The sequence below is a fragment of the Dysidea avara genome, chromosome 7, assembly GCF_963678975.1.
Source record: "Dysidea avara chromosome 7, odDysAvar1.4, whole genome shotgun sequence".
NCBI lineage: Eukaryota > Metazoa > Porifera > Demospongiae > Dictyoceratida > Dysideidae > Dysidea > Dysidea avara.
In genome coordinates, this window is record NC_089278.1 from 17,437,074 (window position 1) to 17,459,952 (window position 22,879).

Genomic DNA, 22,879 nt, shown 5'->3' on the forward strand with positions numbered 1-22,879 from the left:
AGGGTTTTTCCTGTTATGACTGCAATATCACTAAGTGATAAGTGGAAAGATGGGTCATATGAGCCTTCTGAGGGGATTGTAAACTCGCTGACTCTTAAGAAACCAAAAAAGGCAAGGCAACACATAGCCCAGAGTGTAGAGTTATCATAAGAGGGGGTCTTCTTTGACAGAAAGATATTGATTTTGTGAAGTAACTGGATAATTGGCAGGCGCGTTTTGGTAGAGTGCGTACCTCCTTGCCCAGGGGAGGTTCTAGCTGACTGGTTTCCAGCTTTAGGGTAGGGGTGGGGTCCATACAGTGGTATTGGAATTAGAACCTAGCTATATAGTTAATTACGAGTAAAAATGTTGAATATCTACTCATTTTAAATACCTTATTAAGCAGTTACAGAAGTTATGAAATCAATATCAATAATTATCTTTAGAGGTGCTTAATCACTTGAAAGTGCAATTTGGATTGTTTGGTGGTGGAGAGAGTAATTTGATCACTAATAATCAATTAATAAACTATCCAAGTAGTTAAATACGTTATTTTATGCTTAAAGTTCATTAAACATTTTAAATATTTTTTTGATCTCAAAAAGCTGACTGGTTTCCAGAAACCAGTGAAACCCCCTTAGAACCAGACCTGTGCTTGGCACTTTTTTTTCCCCTTAAGATGAGTTGAAACTGAGGGGTAATTTGGCGATTAAAGTGGTTGTGTAATCCCTTACAGATGTGTATGTGTCTGACAGCTGATAAATACACCTTTAGGGTTCCTTGTGAGATGTTATAAGTGGCCAGGTGTGTAATGAATAGTGTTAGAGTGCACTCAGATGTTGGGATTGGCTTGATCCTTGTCATCTTGCAGAAGTTCAAGCACCTTCTTCAGCCTGCTGCATAGGTATTCCTGCTTGACTTTGCCAGGCCGATGTGTAGTAGCTTCTTGGTTTTGCTAAGGAGTTTGCTGAGGTGGGAATTCCTCAGAGAGGATGGTGGATCTGTGGAAAAAAACTCATTATAACATGATATGTACATTATAGTTGATCATATGCTTGTGCACAGTGGTTGTTTATTGTAGTCCATAGTTTTGTTGTAAAAAAAATAATAAACCATAATACCATGCCAGGCTACTTGTAAGTCGTATTCTTGAGTGAAACCTATTTATGGTGTGCTTGAAATGGCACAGAAAGGAGTGGGAAGTCCAGTCCCACTTTTGAGGAGATATAAGCTTCAAGAGCAACGTTGGGATAGATGCAGGGACACTGAAGGTGTGGGGTTCATCTGTAGGAATTCCTTGGATCTGTTTCTTGAGAGCTGGTCTGCAGCAGTGTTCAACACGCCCAGAATATGGCAAACTTAAACTTTAATATCGAGAAGAACCAAAGACATCACAAAAGATGCATGACCATTAACTCCTTAGAGAAGCCTTTAGTGATTGAATCCACAATGATGCTGTTGTCACACTTGAATTTGCCAGATAATAGTGGTCCCCACACAACACAGCTTAAAACAATTGACATTAGCTCCTTTTCCATTATGTCCATACATGCCCATTCTTTTGACAAAGTCAACTGCATCCATTGAGATCAAAAACTGCTCCACAACCCCAGAACCCTGATGCATCTGTGACGATTATGTGGTCTGGGGCAAAGCCATTGAGGAAACTGAGCCCATTCCAGTTGGTGTAAAAGAGATGCCACAACCTAAGGTCTGAGCAGAAGCCACTAGTGAGATACATGAAGTGAGATAGTTTGTGTAGGCGGGCTGCTGCCGCGTACATTCTGGAAACAAAAGTCCTACCACCTTGGTGGCATGCTGCAGAAGGCCTACTAAGGACAGAATCTCTCTTTTTGTAACCTTTTTTCAGGACAGCCAGGCTGCAACTTGATTGCGGATTCGTTTAAGCTTGTCCTCTGGTAGATGAGCCTGCATGAGTTGACTGTCCAGGGTGATCCCTAGAAAGGTCAGACATTGGGAAGGTCCCTCAATCTTTTCTAAGGCAAGAGGTATTCCTAGCATGGAGCAGGTGTCCTTGATCATCTGGAGGTTATTGGCACACACAGGGGAATGTTGCGGGCCTATAGTGAGGAAATCATCCAGGTAATGCATGACTGGTGTCACCTGCTGTTGCTCAAGGATCCATGACAGCAGGTCAGCCAGGACATTAAACAACTTGGGAGCGGACCTGAGCCCAAAGGGTAAACAGGTGTCAATGAAGATTTGTTTATTCCATCTCATTGACAGAAGGTGGCGATTGGCTGGGTGAACTGGCAGGAAGCAGAAGGCACTTTTGGTGTCGATTTTTGCCAGCAACATGCCACGGCCTGTACATTTAATATAATCAATGGCTGAATCTACTGTGATATACTTTAGCGAGCATAGTTCCTTTGAGATCCTCCCATTGACACTGCCAGTAGCTATCAATAATTAATCTCCACTTGTTTGGTTGATGGTGTTTGGGGATGACCCCAAACTGACTATCATGTGCATGTGGAACTAACAACTTTTGGAATGGACCAACAACATGTCCAAGAGCACTCTCTTCAGCCAAATAATTCTCAACTGTCTCTGGGTGTTGAAGAGCACAACTTAAATTTTGCTTGGCAGACTTCAAAGGATTTGGTTGTTGCTTGAAGCCAACGCGAAACCCCTTTGTGATTCCAGAAAGAAAGAAGTCAACCAACAGTCTATTAGGATGATCTGCCAGTGACTTTTCCCAATTGCTTACATTCAGTGGTGATGTGATTGTCCTGGCTGTGGGTGGAATTTTGATAACAACTGATTGATTGCTTAAGTAAGATGTCCAAGCTAAGATCCAATCATTGCAACATTGGTCCTTAGTGTGCTGGAGGGCTCGACCCAGAATATTAAACTAGGGGGAAAAGTAAGCCACTTTGGATTCTAGGGGAGTCTGGGGGTATACTCCCCCAGGAAATTTGAAAATTTAGGTGTTATTATACTCAATTTTGGTGAAATTTTACTGTGATACCATTGAATATTGACCATTCGATTATACAACTTTAGCTTCAGGTATAAACCTAGGGGGGGGGGGGGGGGAGGGCTGTGCCCCCTCCTTCCTCCCAGATTAACCCCTGCATACCAATAATGTGCTGCTCTGTCACTGCTATAGAGGAGGGACAGCGGCTAAATACTGACTATATGTTGCTATACTATTAACACATGTGTGAGCAGCAATGTGACACATACAGATATACTTATATCCATAAAAATATTGTTTACATGTAAACATATGTATATGGTGTACATAAAGCAGGAGTTACAGTGAGGTAGCGTTTTCTTTAGAGGGAGTCTACGTGGGTGTGAATCAGCAAACGAAGATAAACGAGAGTTATGACTGGTGATTGCACTGCTGCCTGTAAGGACATTGGGAAGCTATGTGGTTCTTGTCCTGAGCTCTAGGATTGTGAATACATCTGTAGCATACATGTTCATAGCAGCAGTTAGCCTGGGAACATCCATTTGGGCTGTCGTTTCAGTCTAGGAAGATTGGTTGTCTCTTTGAGATAGATCGGTTTTGGCACGGTGATCATTGAGGAAGGTTCAGATTGGATGGATTGTAAGGGACACGTCCTTGTGGTTGATGATTCTGAATAGCATTTTCTGGGAAAGTCATATTCAAAATGGTGACATCTATAGTGGACCACTGAGTAGCTGATGCTTTCAGATGAACGCGGTGGTCAGAAATTATCCACTGACCTTCACAACAGTCCTGTGATGCTCCTATTATAAGGCTTTGATAACCAAGGAGGTCAGCAACATGCTTTGGCTTTTGGTGGGAAATGAAAGCCATACAGACTTCAAAGCACTGGACCCAATCAATGATGTCAGATACCACAGGGAGATGATGCTTACGGGATCCATTGTGTCAGTCATCTGTGTTGAGGTCAGCAGAGTCCAGGTAGCTTGGCAAAAGCTCTGCCATCTTGACAAATAATCCATCCTCTACATGTTTCACTTGTCTGGATGGCACGGGAGGGAGGCCATTGCTGATTAACTGTGGTGAATGTAACTTCTCAGTTGGGAATAATGCATCAGAGTCATCACTATCAATGCTGACAAGGTAATCTGAATCAGAATGTGGTTCTAGCTGCTGGATATGGGAAAGCTGACTGCCATCCTGGAGCTCAGCTATGGGGTGGGATATACAGACAGTGGGGAGAGGAATATGCTGGTATAGGCATACTACTTGCTTTTTACATGTTGACTATATACACGATGGCACATTAGGATGCATTTTTTGAATGGTCATACACTGTGCATTATAAAGAGTTCAAGTGTGGTGCACAAGAAGCTTAGTAATGGTGTGCATTATCTAGAAACTTGGGTTTGGGATGCACGCTATATGGAAGCTTAAGCTTGGAGTGCGTTATATAGAAGTTTGGGCATGGTATGCTTTACGTCAATACACACTGTATACTATAGCTTACCAAAATCCTTGTTTTTGTCATCTTCATTGTCGGTGCTGTCCTGGGAGTCCATGATGGACGGAGTGCTGGCAACTCGATGCGTTGTTTGGCTTGGCTGATTACCCGACGTGTGATGGCTTGATCTTCTCATAGTCGGGGTTGTGTCCTTAGACTGTGGCATGGCCTTTACCATCGCTGAAACTATGTCTGGGATGTTGGCTGCTGTTAAGGGGCAAGTCTCAGTCTTCATACGTTTCTCACGCGGAGCTCCACTGTTGTCGATCTGTCATCTCTTCTTGCCTGCCAATATGGTATATAGCAGTGCTGTTGGTTTGTCTTCTCTTCCTGCCTGCCACTGCGATAGAATCCTTGGGCACTTTGCCTTGCAATCCGGTTTCTGCTGCATGGGGCTCTCTAAGGTGGAGTTGTCTTCTTCCATGTTGCACTCTTTGCTGTTACGCTCTTTGCAGCCGCCCTCCGTGATTGCATTGTGGACTTCTTGCCTTTTGACTTCAGAGACATATCACTTGATAGTCACTTGTCAAGCAACTGTCGCCACGTGCTACTGCGCATGCGCTAGTGTTCTTATTAATGCACTGTTATTCCTATTATTGTCTCACTTATATGGATGATTACTTGAGGCTGCTGTCATCTTCAACATTAACTTTGTTTAAAGGTATTTAAACTACATATAAACTCTTCGGTCTTTGATCTTTATTCCTGTAATAAAGAAAAGGGCAAGTAAAAGAAATGTCCAGGGGTTATGATTACAAAAATAAGCAAAACTATATACTAAAAAAGCCAAGCTGTAAAAAGGTGTGGCCCCCAAAAAAGTCAGGGTGAAAAAGTTGTGAAATAAAAGGTGGCAGCAAAGAAATGAGCTGTGATCATAGGTTAATGGTAAAAATTTTAACAACAACAATTCCCTGGCTTTTTATAGCTTGGCTGTTTTGTGGTAAAGATTTGCTAACTACATTGCTATGCACTGCCAGCTAAGGAAGTGTAACTCAAACAAACCACAAATTACGTACAGACGTATCTTCTCAACTATTATATAATCTGTCTATCATGTTTTCTGATGTAAACAAGCCCTGAGGCTGTTCTAGTCTTGTCACCCAGACCTCGGTGTACATTGGAAAGTGCTCTGAGGTAGGGTCTGGGTGACAAGACTAAGGCTGCTCTTCATTTTTTTCACATAAGTATGAGACATGTCCCCTTTCACCTAAAGAAGGAATTTATTATTCGTGGTAGGAAATGGGGCTAAATAATTATGCCATTTTGTGCTTGTTTTATGCTTATTAGTATAGCCAATTGTGAAACGCTTTCACAATATTTGCATATACAGCTGTTTTTAGCATAAAACATTTTGCTTAAGTGGATGTGGAAAGACAAACAAATAAATAAACATACAATTACACACACACATGTTTCTTGGAAAACAATTTAAAAATAAACAGGCACATGCCCACAGCCAGTAGGGGGGAATGCCTGGTTTAAAAAGAATGAAATGATTTACCATAATAATAAGTGACAAAGGTTTGATGAGAATAAGTTTGGCAAAATCTCAAGCATTAAGTTTGTAAATTTACCACAATTATAGTAAATAAAAGTTGATGACTTTACTTTATAATAATATGCCAAACACTGATTATTTGTGGTCTTGTCCATCAGAATATAGTGTAACTTGCCTCCTTGTTGAGATTTGAATATATGTATGTACTGTATATAATGTATGTATACTCCACAATACATATTCTATATATGCATATACGAGTACACAGAAAAATTTGGAATTTTCAACTAGTGTAGGGACCATAACACATCGATAAAAAGTACTGAAACAAGCTGGAGTAGTGCACAATATTAATTCACAGTAAAACAATAAGACGTGTTATATCCCTACTGTGCATTTCCATTATGGTATCTTGAGTGCAGTAGAGATATAGCACTTCTTACTGTTTTACTGTGAATTAATATCGTGCACTACTCCAGCTTGTTTCAGTACTTTTTATTGATGTGTTATGGTCCCTATTCCAGTTGAAAATTCCAAATTTTTCTGTGTACTTGTTTGTTAATGTAAATAATAATTATGACTGGTGAATCCACGCATACTGCATCTGAAATGGTGCCGCGCGCCCCAATTATCGTCTGAAAAGTGAAGTATCTATTACACTTTGTTTTCAGCTATGTTCAACCCGTTACGCAGCATTTTGAATCAAGAACTGTTCGAAAAGCACCTCTGCAATCCACGCATACCGAAAGAAAGAAATGGTGCCGCGTGCCCCAGTTATATCAATTATCGTCTGAAAAGTGAAGTATCCATTACGCTTCGTTGTCGGCTATGTTCAACCCATTACACAGCAGTATGAATCAAAAACTGTTTGAAAAGCACCTCTGATATCAAAATAGCCACTATGACAAATAGACCTTATGCAATGGGGCCCGCGAAGTTCGTAATGAAGCGCGGGCCCTGTAGAACCCAATCACGGTAGTGGCAAGAGTCAAGTGTTGAATCCCATGAATCCAGCTGAATTTGGAGAGACTGAAGAATGCTGAAATCCTGCTGTGTTCCTGAGTGTACAAATCGTTGTGTGAAAGGCAATGGGCTACATTTCTACACCTTTCCTGTTGATAAAACCAACGAGTTGCTTGGATAGCCGCCATTAACTGAAAAGACTGGTCACCCTCTGAGTCTTCCTTGGTGTGTAGTGCTCATTTTATTTCAGGTAAGCAGACTACAATATCACAATTCATATTCTTCTCGTAGCTGAATTCTCGTGAGTGTAGGGGAGAAGAGTGATCAATTTCACCCTGACTACATTCCCACAATTTTTGGCTTCATTAAATCTCCCGAGAAGAACAGAGCTAAAAGACAAAGGCAGTTGGAGAAGTACCAAGTTGTTCAAAATATGAAAATCAAAAGGTTAAGAGCAGCATTGTCAGAATCAGACAAGGGAAATGTGAGGGAATCCGAATCACAGAATGAAACTGTGCAAATAACTAAGGACCGACAATCTATGAGTGTTACAAATGAGGAGGTGAGTGAATATCTGACTGAAAATGTGCAAGTTATGAATGATAATGATGAACATCAGGTTGAAAATGATGAAAATATGAATGGAGAGGCTCAGATTGTGAGTGAACATGAGAATAATAATAATGACCAAGTAGCGAATGAGATTCCAAAACAATATACACAGACTGAGTGTCAAACTGAGATGTTGGATGTTGCTGCAGCAGAATTGCAGTCAGACAGTGGGAGGGCAAAAAATAAAGAATGCTAGACAGTGCCAATTTTTATGGTTGACAAGGAATGTCAAACAGAAGATGTGGTGGTCATTACTGCCCATCAATCACACACATTACCATTTGACCAGCAGGACATGAGTGATGACAAAAAAGTGAAATATTATACAGGAGTGACAAATTTACCCACCCTACTTTTATTGTTAAAGTTTTTACTGCCAGGGATGAAATCAATTGAGAGAAGCTTAACCCATTTTCAACAAATAGTCATGGTGTTAATGAAACTACATCTGAATCTTGAAGAGAATTGCTTGGCGTATCAATTCAATATTTCACAATCGACAGTTTCCAGAATGTTTTTATGGATTTCATATATGGGTCATAAACTAGCTCCTCTGATTCGATGGCCATGTCGAGATGAACTTAGGAAAACTTTGCCAATGGCATACAGAAATTTCTTCAGCAAATGTGTGTGCATTATTGATTGCACTGAAATCTTTATTGACCGACCATCTGATTTGAAAGCTCATTGTTAAACATGGAGCAACTATAAACAATACAATACCATTAAAATTTTAATTGGAATTATACCTTAAGGGACCATATCATTCATTTCTAAAGCCTGGGGTGGACGAGTTTTGGACAAATATATTACAGAGCATTGTGGGATACTGGATAAGCATCTCCCTGGTGATCTTATACTAGCTGACAGGGGGTTCACCATTCAGGATAGTGTTGGATTTCATTGTGCTGAGGTGAAAACTCCCCCATTTACCAAAGGTAAGAAATAGTTAAGTAGATGCGACATTGACTGGTCACGTGAGATATCACATGTCCGTATACATGTTGAGCGGGTTATAGGATTGCTGAAACAGAGGTTCAAGGTACTTCAACACCAACTTCCCATTTCCTTGCTGAAAAATTCAGATTCATGTACAATTGATGATATAATTACAACATGTGCTGCATTAATTAATTTAAGTGAATCTGTAGTACCATTTGAGTAGCATGTAACATTTCATTTGTATGTAAATATTCATAAAAACTATTACAATGATTACAATCCTACAAGTTCTTTGACCACGTGGATGTTTACCTGAGTATTTTTTGCCTACAATCTGGGCAATACCAATCTCCTTTGGATACCTCCTTTAGTTGTAAACAGTCAAGGTGATACCACTCAATAGGGCAGTCAGGATAATCAAAGCCAATCATTGGCCTATCATCCTCTGGTTTTTTGCAGTAGCACCACAACTCTTCATTGTTGGTACTGCCATCATCTTGTGGAATGGAGATAGTAGCTGCATCAGTGTTGGAGGGTGGCATTATTGGCATCTTGGTGTACCATTTTCCCAATAATTCAGGCATCACAGCCTGTTTGTAGAATTCCTCAATCTTCCTCACTGTTGATGCAAAAAAAAGTTTTCTGGGGAAAGAGTCGTTCTACATTTATTCCGTGGGGTGTCCACACAACAAAGTCGCCATATTGTAAATCACAGATGTTCAGCTGTGCCTGGACTTGATAACAATATGCACTGTCTTCCTTTAGTTTAAAGCCATCACCATCAGTATCATGTTCGAGGAATGTTATTTTGTTACATTCAGCTGCAGTCTCTGGAGTACAATCCCTGGAGCAGTAAGGATATTTGATCTCCAAGGTTCCAATTCCATGGCAATCACATGATATGATCCCATCTGGGGAAGCACCAAGAGTGGGATACAGGGGATTAATAAACAACCCACAATCACTAATTTCAAAGTTACTGTGCTCAGGTGAAACACGAATTGAATACTGGAGCCTCGTTTCAGATTCATGCTCACATCCCAAACTATATAAGCACAAAAAAACATGGTCATAATAATATTATCATAATAGCTTGAACTTACCAAGTAGCAGAACTTTTAAATTGTTGAGATTCAGGATAACAAATTACTTTTACAAGTGACTGTGAAGGTTGTGCCACATTTGTAGATGCTGCGGCTTTAAACCATGATGCAGTGACTCTACCAGCTCTGTATCGAAACCATACTTTAGAGTTGGCTTGCTTTCTAGTAAGTTCCTCAAGTTTTGAGGCTTGTTCAGCATCAACACTCAGTGAATCATAAACCTCTGAGCATTTAGATAATAGCTCATGTTATGGCAGATCTAAATATTTTGCATTGTACAATGTGGATAGGCAGGTTGGTAACTCTTGCAAACAACTCTGAGGCACAAACTTATCCAAATACTCTAATACAGTTGACAGAATGGAAGCTGAAGGATTAACAAGGGATAAATCATCAAGGAAGCATTCTAAATCAATCCTCAATCCCAATGTGGTTGCTGCTTGAGCTGGCTTAGCTGCAGCTGTTGATGTGGTGGGTTCATCATTTACTACTAAGCTCTGCTGATCAGGAAACAACTTCTTTGAACGCTTTGGTTTAACAAACTGAATCTCTGCAACAGTGCGAAATGTGGTCTACAGATAGCAAGTAGATAAACTGGAACACAAATAATATAGGTACATACCGGTCCAGTAGCCTCAAGCCATTGGCATCATTGTGATGTGATTGCTGTTTCCTGTTGCATTCTTATTCCAGTCCAAATTGTGTAAGTAATGCAACAATGTGTGAGCATGCTTCGCCAGCACCAGCCATGCAATTATAGTGTGCACACACTATTTCTCCATTGTCCCTGCATCCAACCCATGGTCTTACAGGTGGACTACTCATCTTTTGGCTGTGTTTAACCTAATCAAGGAGTTTTTGTATCTATTCATTTATTCAGACATCTACATTACCTTTGCTGTCATCAACAGTTTGTTCTCTGATAGCTTGGTTACAAGCACTTCCTCTACAAATCCAGCTACAAAATATGCATACCCTTCGGTGCTTTTGAATGCTTTCAGCGCCTCCTTTGTATAAGGACTTGGGGAGTTCAGCAAATACACGCATATATCTGGAAATTCGACAGTAGGCCAGACATTCCTGTTGGTTGATCACTCATCGCTTGGCAGTAAATACGGGTCTGTGCTCATTCCTAACATTCTCATCTTCTCCTTGTAACGTACTTTATCTTTTTTGCTCAGTTCTTTATAAAACGTGGATTCCGTTTCTTCATCCATCCTGAAACACTAGATTCTTTGCCACTAAAAATGGCATCTCATGAGGCGGCCGTACGTATGGATTAATAAGGCGCACCCCATTGCATAAGGTCTATACAGACAATTTCCATTACAAAGGGAAGCCATCACGTGCTATCGCCAAATCGACACTTTTCACTGTCAGCAAAGATGAATGGGACACAAAGGAGGACACTAGTAAGTCCATGAAGAATGCATCGTACGTACTGCGGTATTCCAAAAGGCACCTGTCGGGCCGAAGCGACAGCAAACAGTGAAAAAATCAAGCCCGTAGCCTTAGCTGTTATCAAGTTACGCTTGTCTGAGGTCATCAGTCAGTTACTTACTTACTTACTTACTTACTTACTTACCCAGTCAGTAGAAAATTCCGTTAAATAAATTATTTTTTAAATTCCATAGCAACTTGTTGAAAGCATTTCAGGTTGATCTGAAAGTTTGTTTGGGCTTAGTTTCACCTAACCAATACTGCCTGATTGTCGTTAGGGGAAATTGAGGCTGTTTTTTGGGTGATATTATTTTGTGGGCCACGCCTACTCCTTTGTGGTCCCTACTATATGCTACTATCATAGTGTATGATATATATATAAATATATGCCTTGTATGCTTTAGCTATACGACGCTACTATCATAGTGTATGATATATATATATATATGTCTTGTATGCTTTAGCTATACGACGCTACTATCATAGTGTATGATATATATATGTCTTGTATGCTTTAGCATTATCAAGCACTGATAGGATCACCAGTGATGACAATGTTGTGGCTAACAATCATGTAACTGTGCAAATTCAGCAGCTACCAGAGATAAGTGAAGAGAAAATTGACATATGTAAGTATTTTGCTATACACTTGTCAAAAGTATTGTCCTATATGCAAAAAGGGGGTAAAATCACTGGATCAGGCAATTTTTGCTCCCTAAGGTAGTCAGGTGATTTAACCAAATATCACGTGGCACTAAATCAACAGTGTGTTCTCTGATAGCTTGGCTATAAGCACTTCCTCTACAAATCCAGCTACAAAATATGCATACCCTTTGGTGCTTATGAATGCTTCAGCGCCTCCTTTGTATAAGGACTTGGGGAGTTCAGCAAATACACACATATATCTGGAAATTCGACAGTAGGCCAGACATTCCTGTTGGTTGACCACTCATCGCTTGGCAGTAAATACGGGTCTGTGCTCCTTCCTAACATTCTCATCTTCTCCTTGTAACGTACTTTATCCTCTTTGCTCAGTTCTTTATAAAATGTGGATTCCATTTCTTCACCCATCCTGAAACACTAGATTCTTTGCCACTAAAAATGGCATCTCACGAGGTGGCCGTACATACGGATTAGTAAGGCGCGCCCCATTGCATAAGGTCTATATGGACGATTTCCGTTACGAAAGAAAGCCATCACGTGCTATCGCCAAAATCGACACTTCGCTATCAGCAAAGATGAATGGGACACAAAGGAGGATACTGGTAAGTCCATGAAGAATGCATCGTACGTACTGCGGTATGCCAAAAGGCACCTGTCGGGCCGAAGAATTAAAAATCAAGCCCATAGCCTTAGCCGTTATCGAGTTACGCTTGCCTGAAGGCATCAGTCAGTTACTCACTTACTTACTTACTCGGTCAGTAGAAAATTCCATTAAATAAATTATTTTTTAAATTCCGTAGCAACTTGTTGAAAGCGTTTTGGGTCAATCTGAAAGCTTGTTTGGGCTTAGTTTCACCTAACCAATACTGCCTAATCGTCATTAGGGGAAATTGAGGCTGTTTTTGGGTGATATTATTTTGTGGGCCACGCCTACTCCTTTGTGGTCCCTACTATACGCTACTATCATAGTGTATGATATATATATAAATATATGCCTTGTATGCTTTAGCTATACGACGCTACTATCATAGTGTATGATATATATATATATCAAGACACACGGTAGTGTGTCGTGCGGCCCAAGAAGCCGGCGCGCAACCCCGTCAGTATATTGACAGGAAGAAAGAAAATGCAATTTTCGCACCTTCGTAGCTCTGTGCTGCCTTGATGAAACAAGACGAATTTTGCTGTGTATATTCCCTCCAACTGCAGCACTCTACATTCCAAATTTGAGCGAAATCGCTTCCCGCGTTCCCGAGATATGCAACTTCAAAAATTGGCTCAGTTTCTTCGTTTTTTTTTTCTTCTTATTTTTCTTCCTCTTTTCGCACACTTTACAAAAACTGCTATAAAACGCGAACGCGTTATCCGATTGCCTTGAAATTTGGCACACAGACGGGGAGTATAAAGGCGCATCTCGGTACCAACTTTGGCTGGAATACCATAAACAGGCAAAGAGTTATGAGCGATTATGCACGAAAAATAACACCAATATGTTGTCACGCCTACAAGGTAAACCGCGTATGGGAAGAAGCTGAAAATCGGAGGGTGAATAGGTTAACTATTGAACCTCAAACCTTTTGTGGTTTGAAAGAAATCGAGCTAAAAACCAGGAAGATGCAACAACAAAACCAACAGTGTGTAACAATTGCGCAACCGAGATTAGCTAATAAAAAACGAATACTTGCCACACCTACCAGATAAACCGCTTGGGGTAATGCTTTGAAATTCACTGTACAGATGGAGTAATCATCTTAGAAAGGCTCTTCAATGGTGTAGAAGAATCAGACTTAAAGCCACGGAGTTATAACACGAAATCCAACTTGGTGTAGCAAGTGCGAGATCGAGATACTCTAATAGAGCAGTCATCCTAATAGAGCAGTCACCCTGAACAGAATTCAAGAGATCAGTTAGAAATAAGTAACCTGTATAGAGATCAGCTACAAACAAGTTACCCTGTAGAGACTTCAGCTACTAACAATTCACCCTGTTCAGACATCAGTTAGAAGAAGTTTTCTTGTAGAGAGTTCAGTTACAAACAAATCACCCTGTTGAAAGATCAGCTAGAAGATGTCACCTTGTAGATAGTTCAGTTACAAAGAACCACCATGTAGAGAATTCAGCTACAAACTAGTGACCCTGTAGATACATCAGCTAGAAGAAGTTACCTTGTAGAGAGTTCAGCTACAAAGAAACCATTCTGTAAAGAGCTCAGCTGCAAACAAATCACCTATACAGAATTCAGCTACAAACAAATCACCCTGTAGAGAGATCAGCTAGAAGAAGTTACCTTGTAGATAGTTCAGCTACAAACAAATCATCCTGTAGAGAGATCAGCTAGAAGAAGTTACCTTGTAGATAGTTCAGCTACAAACAATTCACCCTGTACAGAGCTCAGTTAAAAGAGGTTTCCTTGTAGAGAGTTCAGCTACAAACAAATCACCTTGTAGAGAGATCAGTTAGAAGAAGTTACATTGTAGATCGTTCAGCTACTAACAATTCACCCTGTAAAGAGATCAGCTAGAAGAAGTTACCTTGTAGAGAGTTCAGCTACAAAGAATCCTTCATGTAGAGAATTCAGCCGCAAACAAATCTCCCTGTAGAGAGATCAGCTAGAAGAAGTTTCCTTGTAGAGAGTTCAGCTACAAAGAAACCATCATGTAGAGAATTCAGCTACAAACAAATCTCCCTGTAGAGAGATCAGCTAGAAGAAGTTTCCTTGTAGAGAGTTCAGCTACAAAGAAACCATCATGTAGAGAATTCAGCCGCAAACAAATCTCCCTGTAAAGAGATCAGCTAGAAGAAGTTACCTTGTAGAGAGTTCAGCTACAAAGAAACCAACATGTAGAGAATTCAGCTACAAACAAATCTCCCTGTAGAGAGATCAGCTAGAAGAAGTTTCCTTGTAGAGAGTTCTGCTACAAACAAATCACCCTGTAGAAAGATCAGCTAGAAGAAATCACCTTGTAGAGAGTTCAGCTTCAAAGAAACAATCATGTGAGAGTTCAGCTACAAACAAATTGTCCTGTAGAGAGATCAGCTAGAAGAAGTTACCTTGTAGAGAGTTCAGCTACAAAGAAACCATCATGTAGAGAATGCAGCCGCAAACAAATTGCGTGTAGAGAGTTCAGCTACAAACAAATCTCCCTGTTGAGAGATCAGCTAGAAGAAGTTACCTTGTAGAGAGTTCAGCTACAAAGAATCCTTCATGTAGAGAATTCAGCCGCAAACAAATCTCCCTGTAGAGAGATCAGCTAGAAGAAGTTTCCTTGTAGAGAGTTCAGCTACAAAGAAACCATCATGTAGAGAATTCAGCTACAAACAAATCTCCCTGTAGAGAGATCAGCTAGAAGAAGTTTCCTTGTAGAGAGTTCAGCTACAAAGAAACCATCATGTAGAGAATTCAGCCGCAAACAAATCTCCCTGTAAAGAGATCAGCTAGAAGAAGTTACCTTGTAGAGAGTTCAGCTACAAAGAAACCAACATGTAGAGAATTCAGCTACAAACAAATCTCCCTGTAGAGAGATCAGCTAGAAGAAGTTTCCTTGTAGAGAGTTCTGCTACAAACAAATCACCCTGTAGAAAGATCAGCTAGAAGAAATCACCTTGTAGAGAGTTCAGCTTCAAAGAAACAATCATGTGAGAGTTCAGCTACAAACAAATTGTCCTGTAGAGAGATCAGCTAGAAGAAGTTACCTTGTAGAGAGTTCAGCTACAAAGAAACCATCATGTAGAGAATTCAGCCGCAAACAAATTGCGTGTAGAGAGTTCAGCTACAAACAAATCTCCCTGTAGAGAGATCAGCTAGAAGAAGTTTCCTTGTAGAGAGTTCTGCTACAAAAAAATCACCCTGTAGAAAGATCAGCTAGAAGAAATCACCTTGTAGAGAGTTCAGCTACAAAGAAACCATCATGTAGAGAGTTCAGCTACAAACAAATCACCCTGTAGAAAGATCAGCTAGAAACAAATCTCCCTGTAGAGAGATCAGCTAGAAACAAGTCACCCTGTAGAGAGATCAGCTAGAAACAAGTCACCTTGTAGAGAGTTCAGCTAGAAGAAGTCACATTGTAGAGAGTTCAGCTACAAAGAAAAACTACAATGTAGAGAGTTCAGCTGCAAACAAATCACCCTGTAGAGAACTCAACCACAAACAAATCGCCCTGTAGAAAGATTAGCTAGAAGAAGTTACCTTATAGGGAGTTCAGCTACGAACAGATCACCCTGTAAAGAGTTCAGCTACAAACAAATCACCCTGTAGAGAGTTCAGTTACAAAGAAACCACCCTGTAGAGAGTTCAGCTGCAAATAAATCACCCTGTAGAGAATTCAGCTACAAACAAATCATCCTGTAGAAAGCTCAGCTAGAAGAAGTTACCTTGTAGAGTGTTCAGCTACAAAGAAACCACCATGTAGAGAGTTCAGCTACAAACAAATCACCTGTAGAGAGTTCAGCTAGAAACAAGTCACCCTGTAGAGAGATCAGCTAGAAACAAGTCACCCTGTAGAGAGTTCAGCTAGAAGAAGTCACATTGTAGAGAGTTCAGCTACAAAGAAACTACCACGTAGAGAGTTCAGCTGCAAACAAATCACCCTGTAGAGAACTCAGCTACAAACAAATCGCCCTGTAGAAAGATCAGCTAGAAGAAGTTACCTTGTAGGGATTTCAGCTACAAACAAATCATCCTGTGGAGAGTTCAGCTACAAAGAAATCATCATGTAGAGAGTTCAGCTGCAAACAAATCACCTGTAGAGAGTTCAGCTAGAAACAAGTCACCCTGTAGAGAGATCAGCTAAAAACAAGTCACCCTGTAGAGAGTTCAGCTAGAAGAAGTCACATTGTAGAGAGTTCAGCTACAAAGAAACTACCACGTAGAGAGTTCAGCTGCAAACAAATCACCCTGTATAGAACTCAGCTACAAACAAATCGCCCTGTAGAAAGATCAGCTAGAAGAAGTTACCTTGTAGGGATTTCAGCTACAAACAAATCACCCTGTAGAGAGTTCAGCTACAAAGAAGTCATCATGTAGAGAGTTCAGCTGCAAACAAATCATCCTGTAGAGAGTTCAGCTAGAAGAAGTCACCTTTTAGAGAGTTCAGCTACAAAGCAACCACCATGTAAAGAGTTCAGCTGCAAACAAATCACCTTTAGAGAGTTCAGCTAGAAACAAATCACCCTGTAGAGAGTTCAGCTAGAAGAAGTCACATTGTAGAGAGTTCAGCTACAATGAAACTCCCATGTAGAGAGTTCAGCTTCAAACAAATCACCCTATAGAGAACTCAGCTACAAACAAATAATATTATGCAGTGTAAAAAGATCAGCTAGAAGAAGTTACCTTGTAGAGAGTTCAGCTACAACGAAACCACCATGTAGAGAGTTCAGCTAGGAACTAATCACCTGTAGAGAGTTCAGCTAGAAACAAATCACCCTGTAGAGAGTTCAGCTAGAAGAAGTCACATTGTAGAGAGTTCAGCTACAATGAAACTCCCATGTAGAGAGTTCAGCTTCAAACAAATCACCCTGTAGAGAACTCAGCTACAAACAACTATGCAGTGTAAAAAGATCAGCTAGAAGAAGTTACCTTGTAGAGAGTTCAGCTACAACGAAACCACCATGTAGAGAGTTCAGCTACAAACAAATCACTGGTAGAGAGTTCAGCTAGAAACAAGTCACCCCGTAGAGAGATCAGCTAGAAACAAGTCACCTTGTAGAGAGTTCAGCTAGAAGAAGTCACATTGTAGAGAGTTCAGCTCCAAAGAAACCACCATTTAGAGAGTTCAGCTGCAAACAAATCACCCAGTAGAAAGTTCAGCTATGAACAGATCACCCTGTTGAGAGTTCAGTTAGAAACAAGGAATCCTGTAGAGAGATCACCTAGAAGTATCGCCTTGTAGAGAGTTCAGCTACAAACAAATCACCTGTAGAGAGTTCAGCTACAAACAAATCACCCTGTAGAGAGATCAGCTAGAAGAAGTCACCTTGTAGAGCTATAAAGAAACCACCAAGTAGAGAATTCAGCTGCAAACAAGCACCCTGTAGAGAACTCAGCTACAAACAAATCGCCCTGTAGAAAGATCAGCTAGAAGAAGTTACCTTGTAGGGATTTCAGCTACAAACAAATCACCCTGTAGAGAGTTCAGCTACAAAGAAACCATTCTGTAAAGAGCTCAGCTGCAAACAAATCATCTGTACAGAATTCAGCTACAAACAAATCACCCTGTAGAGAGATCAGCTAGAAGAAATTACCCTGTAGATAGTTCAGCTACAAACAAATCACCCTGTAGAAAGATCAGTTAGAAGAAGTTACCTTGGAGAGAGTTCAGCTACAAAGAAACCATTTTGTAAAGAGCTCAGCTGCAAACAAATCACCTGTACAGAATTCAGCTACGAACAAATCACCCTGTAGAGAGATCAGCTATAAGAAGTTACCTTGTAGATAGTTCAGCTACAAACAAATCTCCCTGTAGAGAGATTAGCTAGAAGAAATTAACTTGTAGAGAGTTCAGCTACAAAGAAACCACCATGTAGAGAGTTCAGCTGCAAAGAAATCACCCTGTAGAAAATTTTGCCAGAAACAAATTGCCCTGTAGAAAGATCAGTTAGAAGAAGTTACCTTTTAGAGAGTTCAGCTACAAAGAAACCATTCTGTAAAGAACTCAGCTGCAAACAAATCACCTGTACAGAATTCAGCTACAAACACATCACCCTGTAGAGAGATCAGCTAGAAGAAGTTACCTTGTAGATCATTCAGCTACAAACAATTCACCCTGTAGAGAGAGCAATTAGAAGAAGTCACCTTGTAGAGTGTTCAGTTACAAAGAAACCACCATGGAGATTTCTGTAATCAATATATGTCACCGGATTTTCGAAAAGGGGTCTTCCACACACATCCAATTCCGTAAACGTTGGAGACCATAACTCAGTGTTCAAGTAACATATAAACCTGAAAATTTCACCATGTATTCAACTATAGTGGTGCTCACCACTGCCCAACTTTCAAGGTAATAGCTCTTTCCAATCTGAAGTTATCAATTGTCAAAGTTGGCAAATTGGATGTGTGTGGAAGACCCCTTTTCGCAAATCCGGTCACATATGTATTATATATATAATTTGTACATTTACTGATAAAATATTTAAAGTACATCTACTTCATCTTTATGGGGTGCCATTTGTGTCAAAACTCCATTTTTTTAGACATTGTGTTTTTCATGGTTATTTACATACATTTCATGGTTATTTACAAATAACTGTAGAGTATGCATGGTTATTTACGAAAAGCATGGTTATTTACAAAAGCATGGTTATTTACGAAAAGCATGGTTATTTACAAAAGCATGGTTATTTACAAAAGCATGGTTATTTACAAAAGCATGGTTATTTACAAAAGCATGGTTATTTACAAAAGCATGGTTATTTACGAAAGCATGGTTATTTACGAAAAGCATGGTTATTTACAAAAGCATGGTTATTTACGAAAAGCATGGTTATTTACGAAAAGCATGGATATTTACAAAAGCATGGTTATTTACGAAAAGCATGGTTATTTACAAAAAGCATGGATATTTACAAAAGCATGGTTATTTACAAAAGCATGGTTATTTACGAAAAGCATGGTTATTTACAAAAGCATGGTTATTTACGAAAAGCATGGTTATTTACAAAAGCATGGTTATTTACGAAAAGCATGGTTATTTACAAAAGCATGGTTATTTACAAAAGCATGGTTATTTACGAAAGCATGGTTATTTACGAAAAGCATGGTTATTTACGAAAAGCATGGTTATTTACAAAAGCATGGTTATTTACGAAAAGCATGGTTATTTACAAAAGCATGGTTATTTACGAAAAGCATGGTTATTTACAAAAGCATGGTTATTTACAAAAGCATGGTTATTTATGAACAGCATGGTTACTTACGAAAAGCATAGTTATTTATGAACAGCATGGTTACTTACGAAAAGCATAATTACTAAGTTTTTCATGCAATATCGATATTACAAACTGGCAGTTATATATCATATATATCGATAACTTAGTTAATAACGGTGCGTATATATTTGCACCGGATGCAGTCTATAACTAGCGTTCCTCGGCACGGGCTAGCTAGCTATCTGTAATATTGTTAGTTTCAGTCTGGTGCAAATTCACTAAGCAGATCGGCATACCGGAACCGAAATTGATGGCCAGTGGACTACATTCAGTTAAGAGTCAGTTGGGAATGCTTGCTGGAAGCATGTATGGAAGAACTGGTGAGAAGAGGCTTCATCACTGCTATGGATGGTGACGATGACAATGGTGATCAAAGGTAAAATTGTAGGTAGTTACGTATAGCTAAGTTATATATATGGCTGTCTAGCCACTGAGGGGTCACTAAATCACTCATCAGCTATGCTACTCGGTGCCGCGTAGCTGAGACTGGTATGGCAGCGCCCACCCCTTTATTATTATCATTGTTGATTAGCTAAGTATGAAGAAATCAAAACTAAAAAGTATCCAGTTCTTCCATGCATCCATGCTTCCAGCAAAACATTTCCTAACTGACTCCTAACTGAATGTAGTCCACTGGCCATCAGTTTCGGTGTATGCCGATCCCGCGCTTAGTGTATTTGCACCAGACTGAAACTACCAATATTACAGACAGCTAGCTAGCCCATGCCGGGGAACGCTAGTTATAGACTGCATCCGGTGCAAATATATACGCACCGTTATTAACTAAGTTATCGATATATATAACTGCTAGTTTGTAGTATCGATATCGCACGAAAAACTTAGTAACTATGCTTTTCGTAAGTAACCATGCTGTTCATAAATAACCATGCATTTGTAAATAACCATGCTTTTGTAAATAACCATGTTTTTTGTAAATAACCATGCTTTTGTAAATAACCATGATTTTGTAAATAACCATGCTTTTCGTAAATAACCATGCTTTTGTAAATAACCATGCTTTTGTAAATAACCATGCTTTTCGTAAATAACCATGCTTTTGTAAATAACCATGCTTTTCGTAAATAACCATGCTTTTGTAAATAACCATGCTTTTCGTAAATAACCATGCTGTTCATAAATAACCATGCATTTGTAAATAACCATGCTTTTGTAAATAACCATGCTTTTGTAAATAACAATGCTTTTCGTAAATAACCATGCTTTTCGTAAATAACCATGCTTTTCGTAAATAACCATGCTTTTGTAAATAACCATGATTTTGTAAATAACCATGCTTTTCATAAATAATCATGCTTTTCGTAAATAACCATGCATGTTCTACAGTTGTTTGTAAATAACCATGAAAAACACAATGTCTTAAAAAAGTGGAGTTTTGGCACAAATGGCACCCCATACATCTTTTCTTCTTCCTGTAGTAAAGAAAAAAACATAGGTTAAAAAAGTCCTAAAGCTGGCCATAGGCCGGGTTTGGGGTATACAAATACAAAAAGAAATGAAATCTAATCCAAAACAGCCAAGCTGCAAAAAAGGTGTGCGGCCCTCAGAAAGGCTATGGTGAAAAAAGATGTGAAATCCAAGGTGGCGGCCAAGAAATGGCTGTGATGGTAGGTTAATGGTAAAAATTTTAATAATGACAATTTAGGTAAATTTTGTGAAGCGGCACAAAAATTCACCTGAATTGTCGTTATTAAAATTTTTACCATTAACCTACCATCACAGCCATTTCTTGGCCGCCACCTTGGATTTCACATCTTTTTTCACCATAGCCTTTCTGAGGGCCGCACACCTTTTTTGCAGCTTGGCTGTTTTGGATTAGATATATATATATATATGCCTTGTATGCTTTAGCTATACGACGCTACTATCATAGTGTATGATATATATATGTCTTGTATGCTATAGCATTATCAAGCACTGATAGGATCACCAGTGATGACAATGTTGTGACTAACAATCATGTAACTGTGCAAATTCAGCAGCTACCAGAGATAAGTGAAGAGAAAATTGACATATGTAAGTATTTTGCTATACACTTGTCAAAAGTATTGTCCTATATGTAAAAAGGGGGTAAAATCACTGGATCAGGCAATTTTTGCTCCCTAAGGTAGTCAGGTGATTTAACCAAATACCACGTAGCACTAAATGACCCCCTGAAATTCTTAGAAGGACAATGGCAGAGGAAAGTTATATAGACAAATATTGTGCCCCTTCAAAAGGGATTTATATTACACTAGTCACATCCTCAATCCTCAAGTTCTCAATGCTTGCACTGGATGCGTATCACAATACTTTGATTGTCTGTGACATTTTGTTACACATTTTGCAGTTACAGTGTACATTGGCAAATTTTATACAAATTAGCTAATGGCAAAAGTAGTGATGAATTTTCATCCATGGCTGAAGATGTCATTAGTAATGGGTGCCTAAACCCACTTGATATAATGAACAATGAGCTGAAACATGATACAGGTACGTAAGTGCATATCAATTACATGTGTAGAGTTGATGGTGTTGATGCAATTCTAGAAGCCCAGTCCAATGAACATAAAGTTCATTCTTTCAAGCAAGAAGAAAGCAGTTTGTAATTATTTTGCTTTGCAATGTATTTGGTCATTTATGACAGCATTAGATAAGTACTCATTTAGCTAGTTTATTGAACATTTGATTTTGATTTCTTTTGTGGTCTTTTTTGTAGTTCATCATTTACATTATTCAAACAATTACACTAACACAAAAACTTTGATGCAAACTCTACAAATCATATGCAGCATTGGAAGCTGTAAAAAAACGAGTCCAATAGCCTTTCCAACTTTTGAATAATCATAACTCTTCAAATAGCCTTTCCAAGTTTAAATAATCATAACTCTTTATGGTTTCAATCTATCACCTTAAAATTCTATTGGTATGTTAGGGGTAGTACAGTGTGACAAATTTCAAGCTGATAATGTATTCACAAGTCAAGTTATGGTGCATGCAATTGGAAAAGCTATAAGATCCCTTTTTGCAGATCCAGTCACATATGACAAATAACTTATGCACACTGACAATATCTCAAATTGTTGATTCCTCTTTAGTATAGTCTCAGAATACTTGCACTAAAATGAATTCCATTAACTATTGACTATAGTCCCTCAAACTGCATATGTACTACTCTGTCCAATATTGTGTATATATGATGAGTGTCTACCCTGTCATTTAGATAATAAATTTTTTTAAATATTTTTCTAATCTAAAGTAAAATTTATTGATAATTAATCATGAAAATAAGTCTATTAGGTTTGCATGAT

At 39.2% G+C, this 22,879-nt stretch overlaps 1 protein-coding gene across 1 annotated transcript in view; it reads left to right on the forward strand.

The window, feature by feature from the left end:
- Positions 1–22,269, forward strand: part of LOC136261076 (adhesion G protein-coupled receptor L3-like) — a 69,660-nt gene extending 47,391 nt beyond the window's left edge. Inside the window, exons 26-29 of the mRNA XM_066055042.1 lie at positions 11,501–11,611; positions 21,495–21,605; positions 21,954–22,061; positions 22,119–22,269. Of these exons, the coding sequence (XP_065911114.1) occupies positions 11,501–11,611; positions 21,495–21,605; positions 21,954–22,061; positions 22,119–22,177 (389 nt within the window). The 3' untranslated portion in view covers positions 22,178–22,269. The remainder of the gene's footprint in view (positions 1–11,500; positions 11,612–21,494; positions 21,606–21,953; positions 22,062–22,118) is intronic.
- The last annotated feature ends 610 nt before the right edge of the window (positions 22,270–22,879 follow it).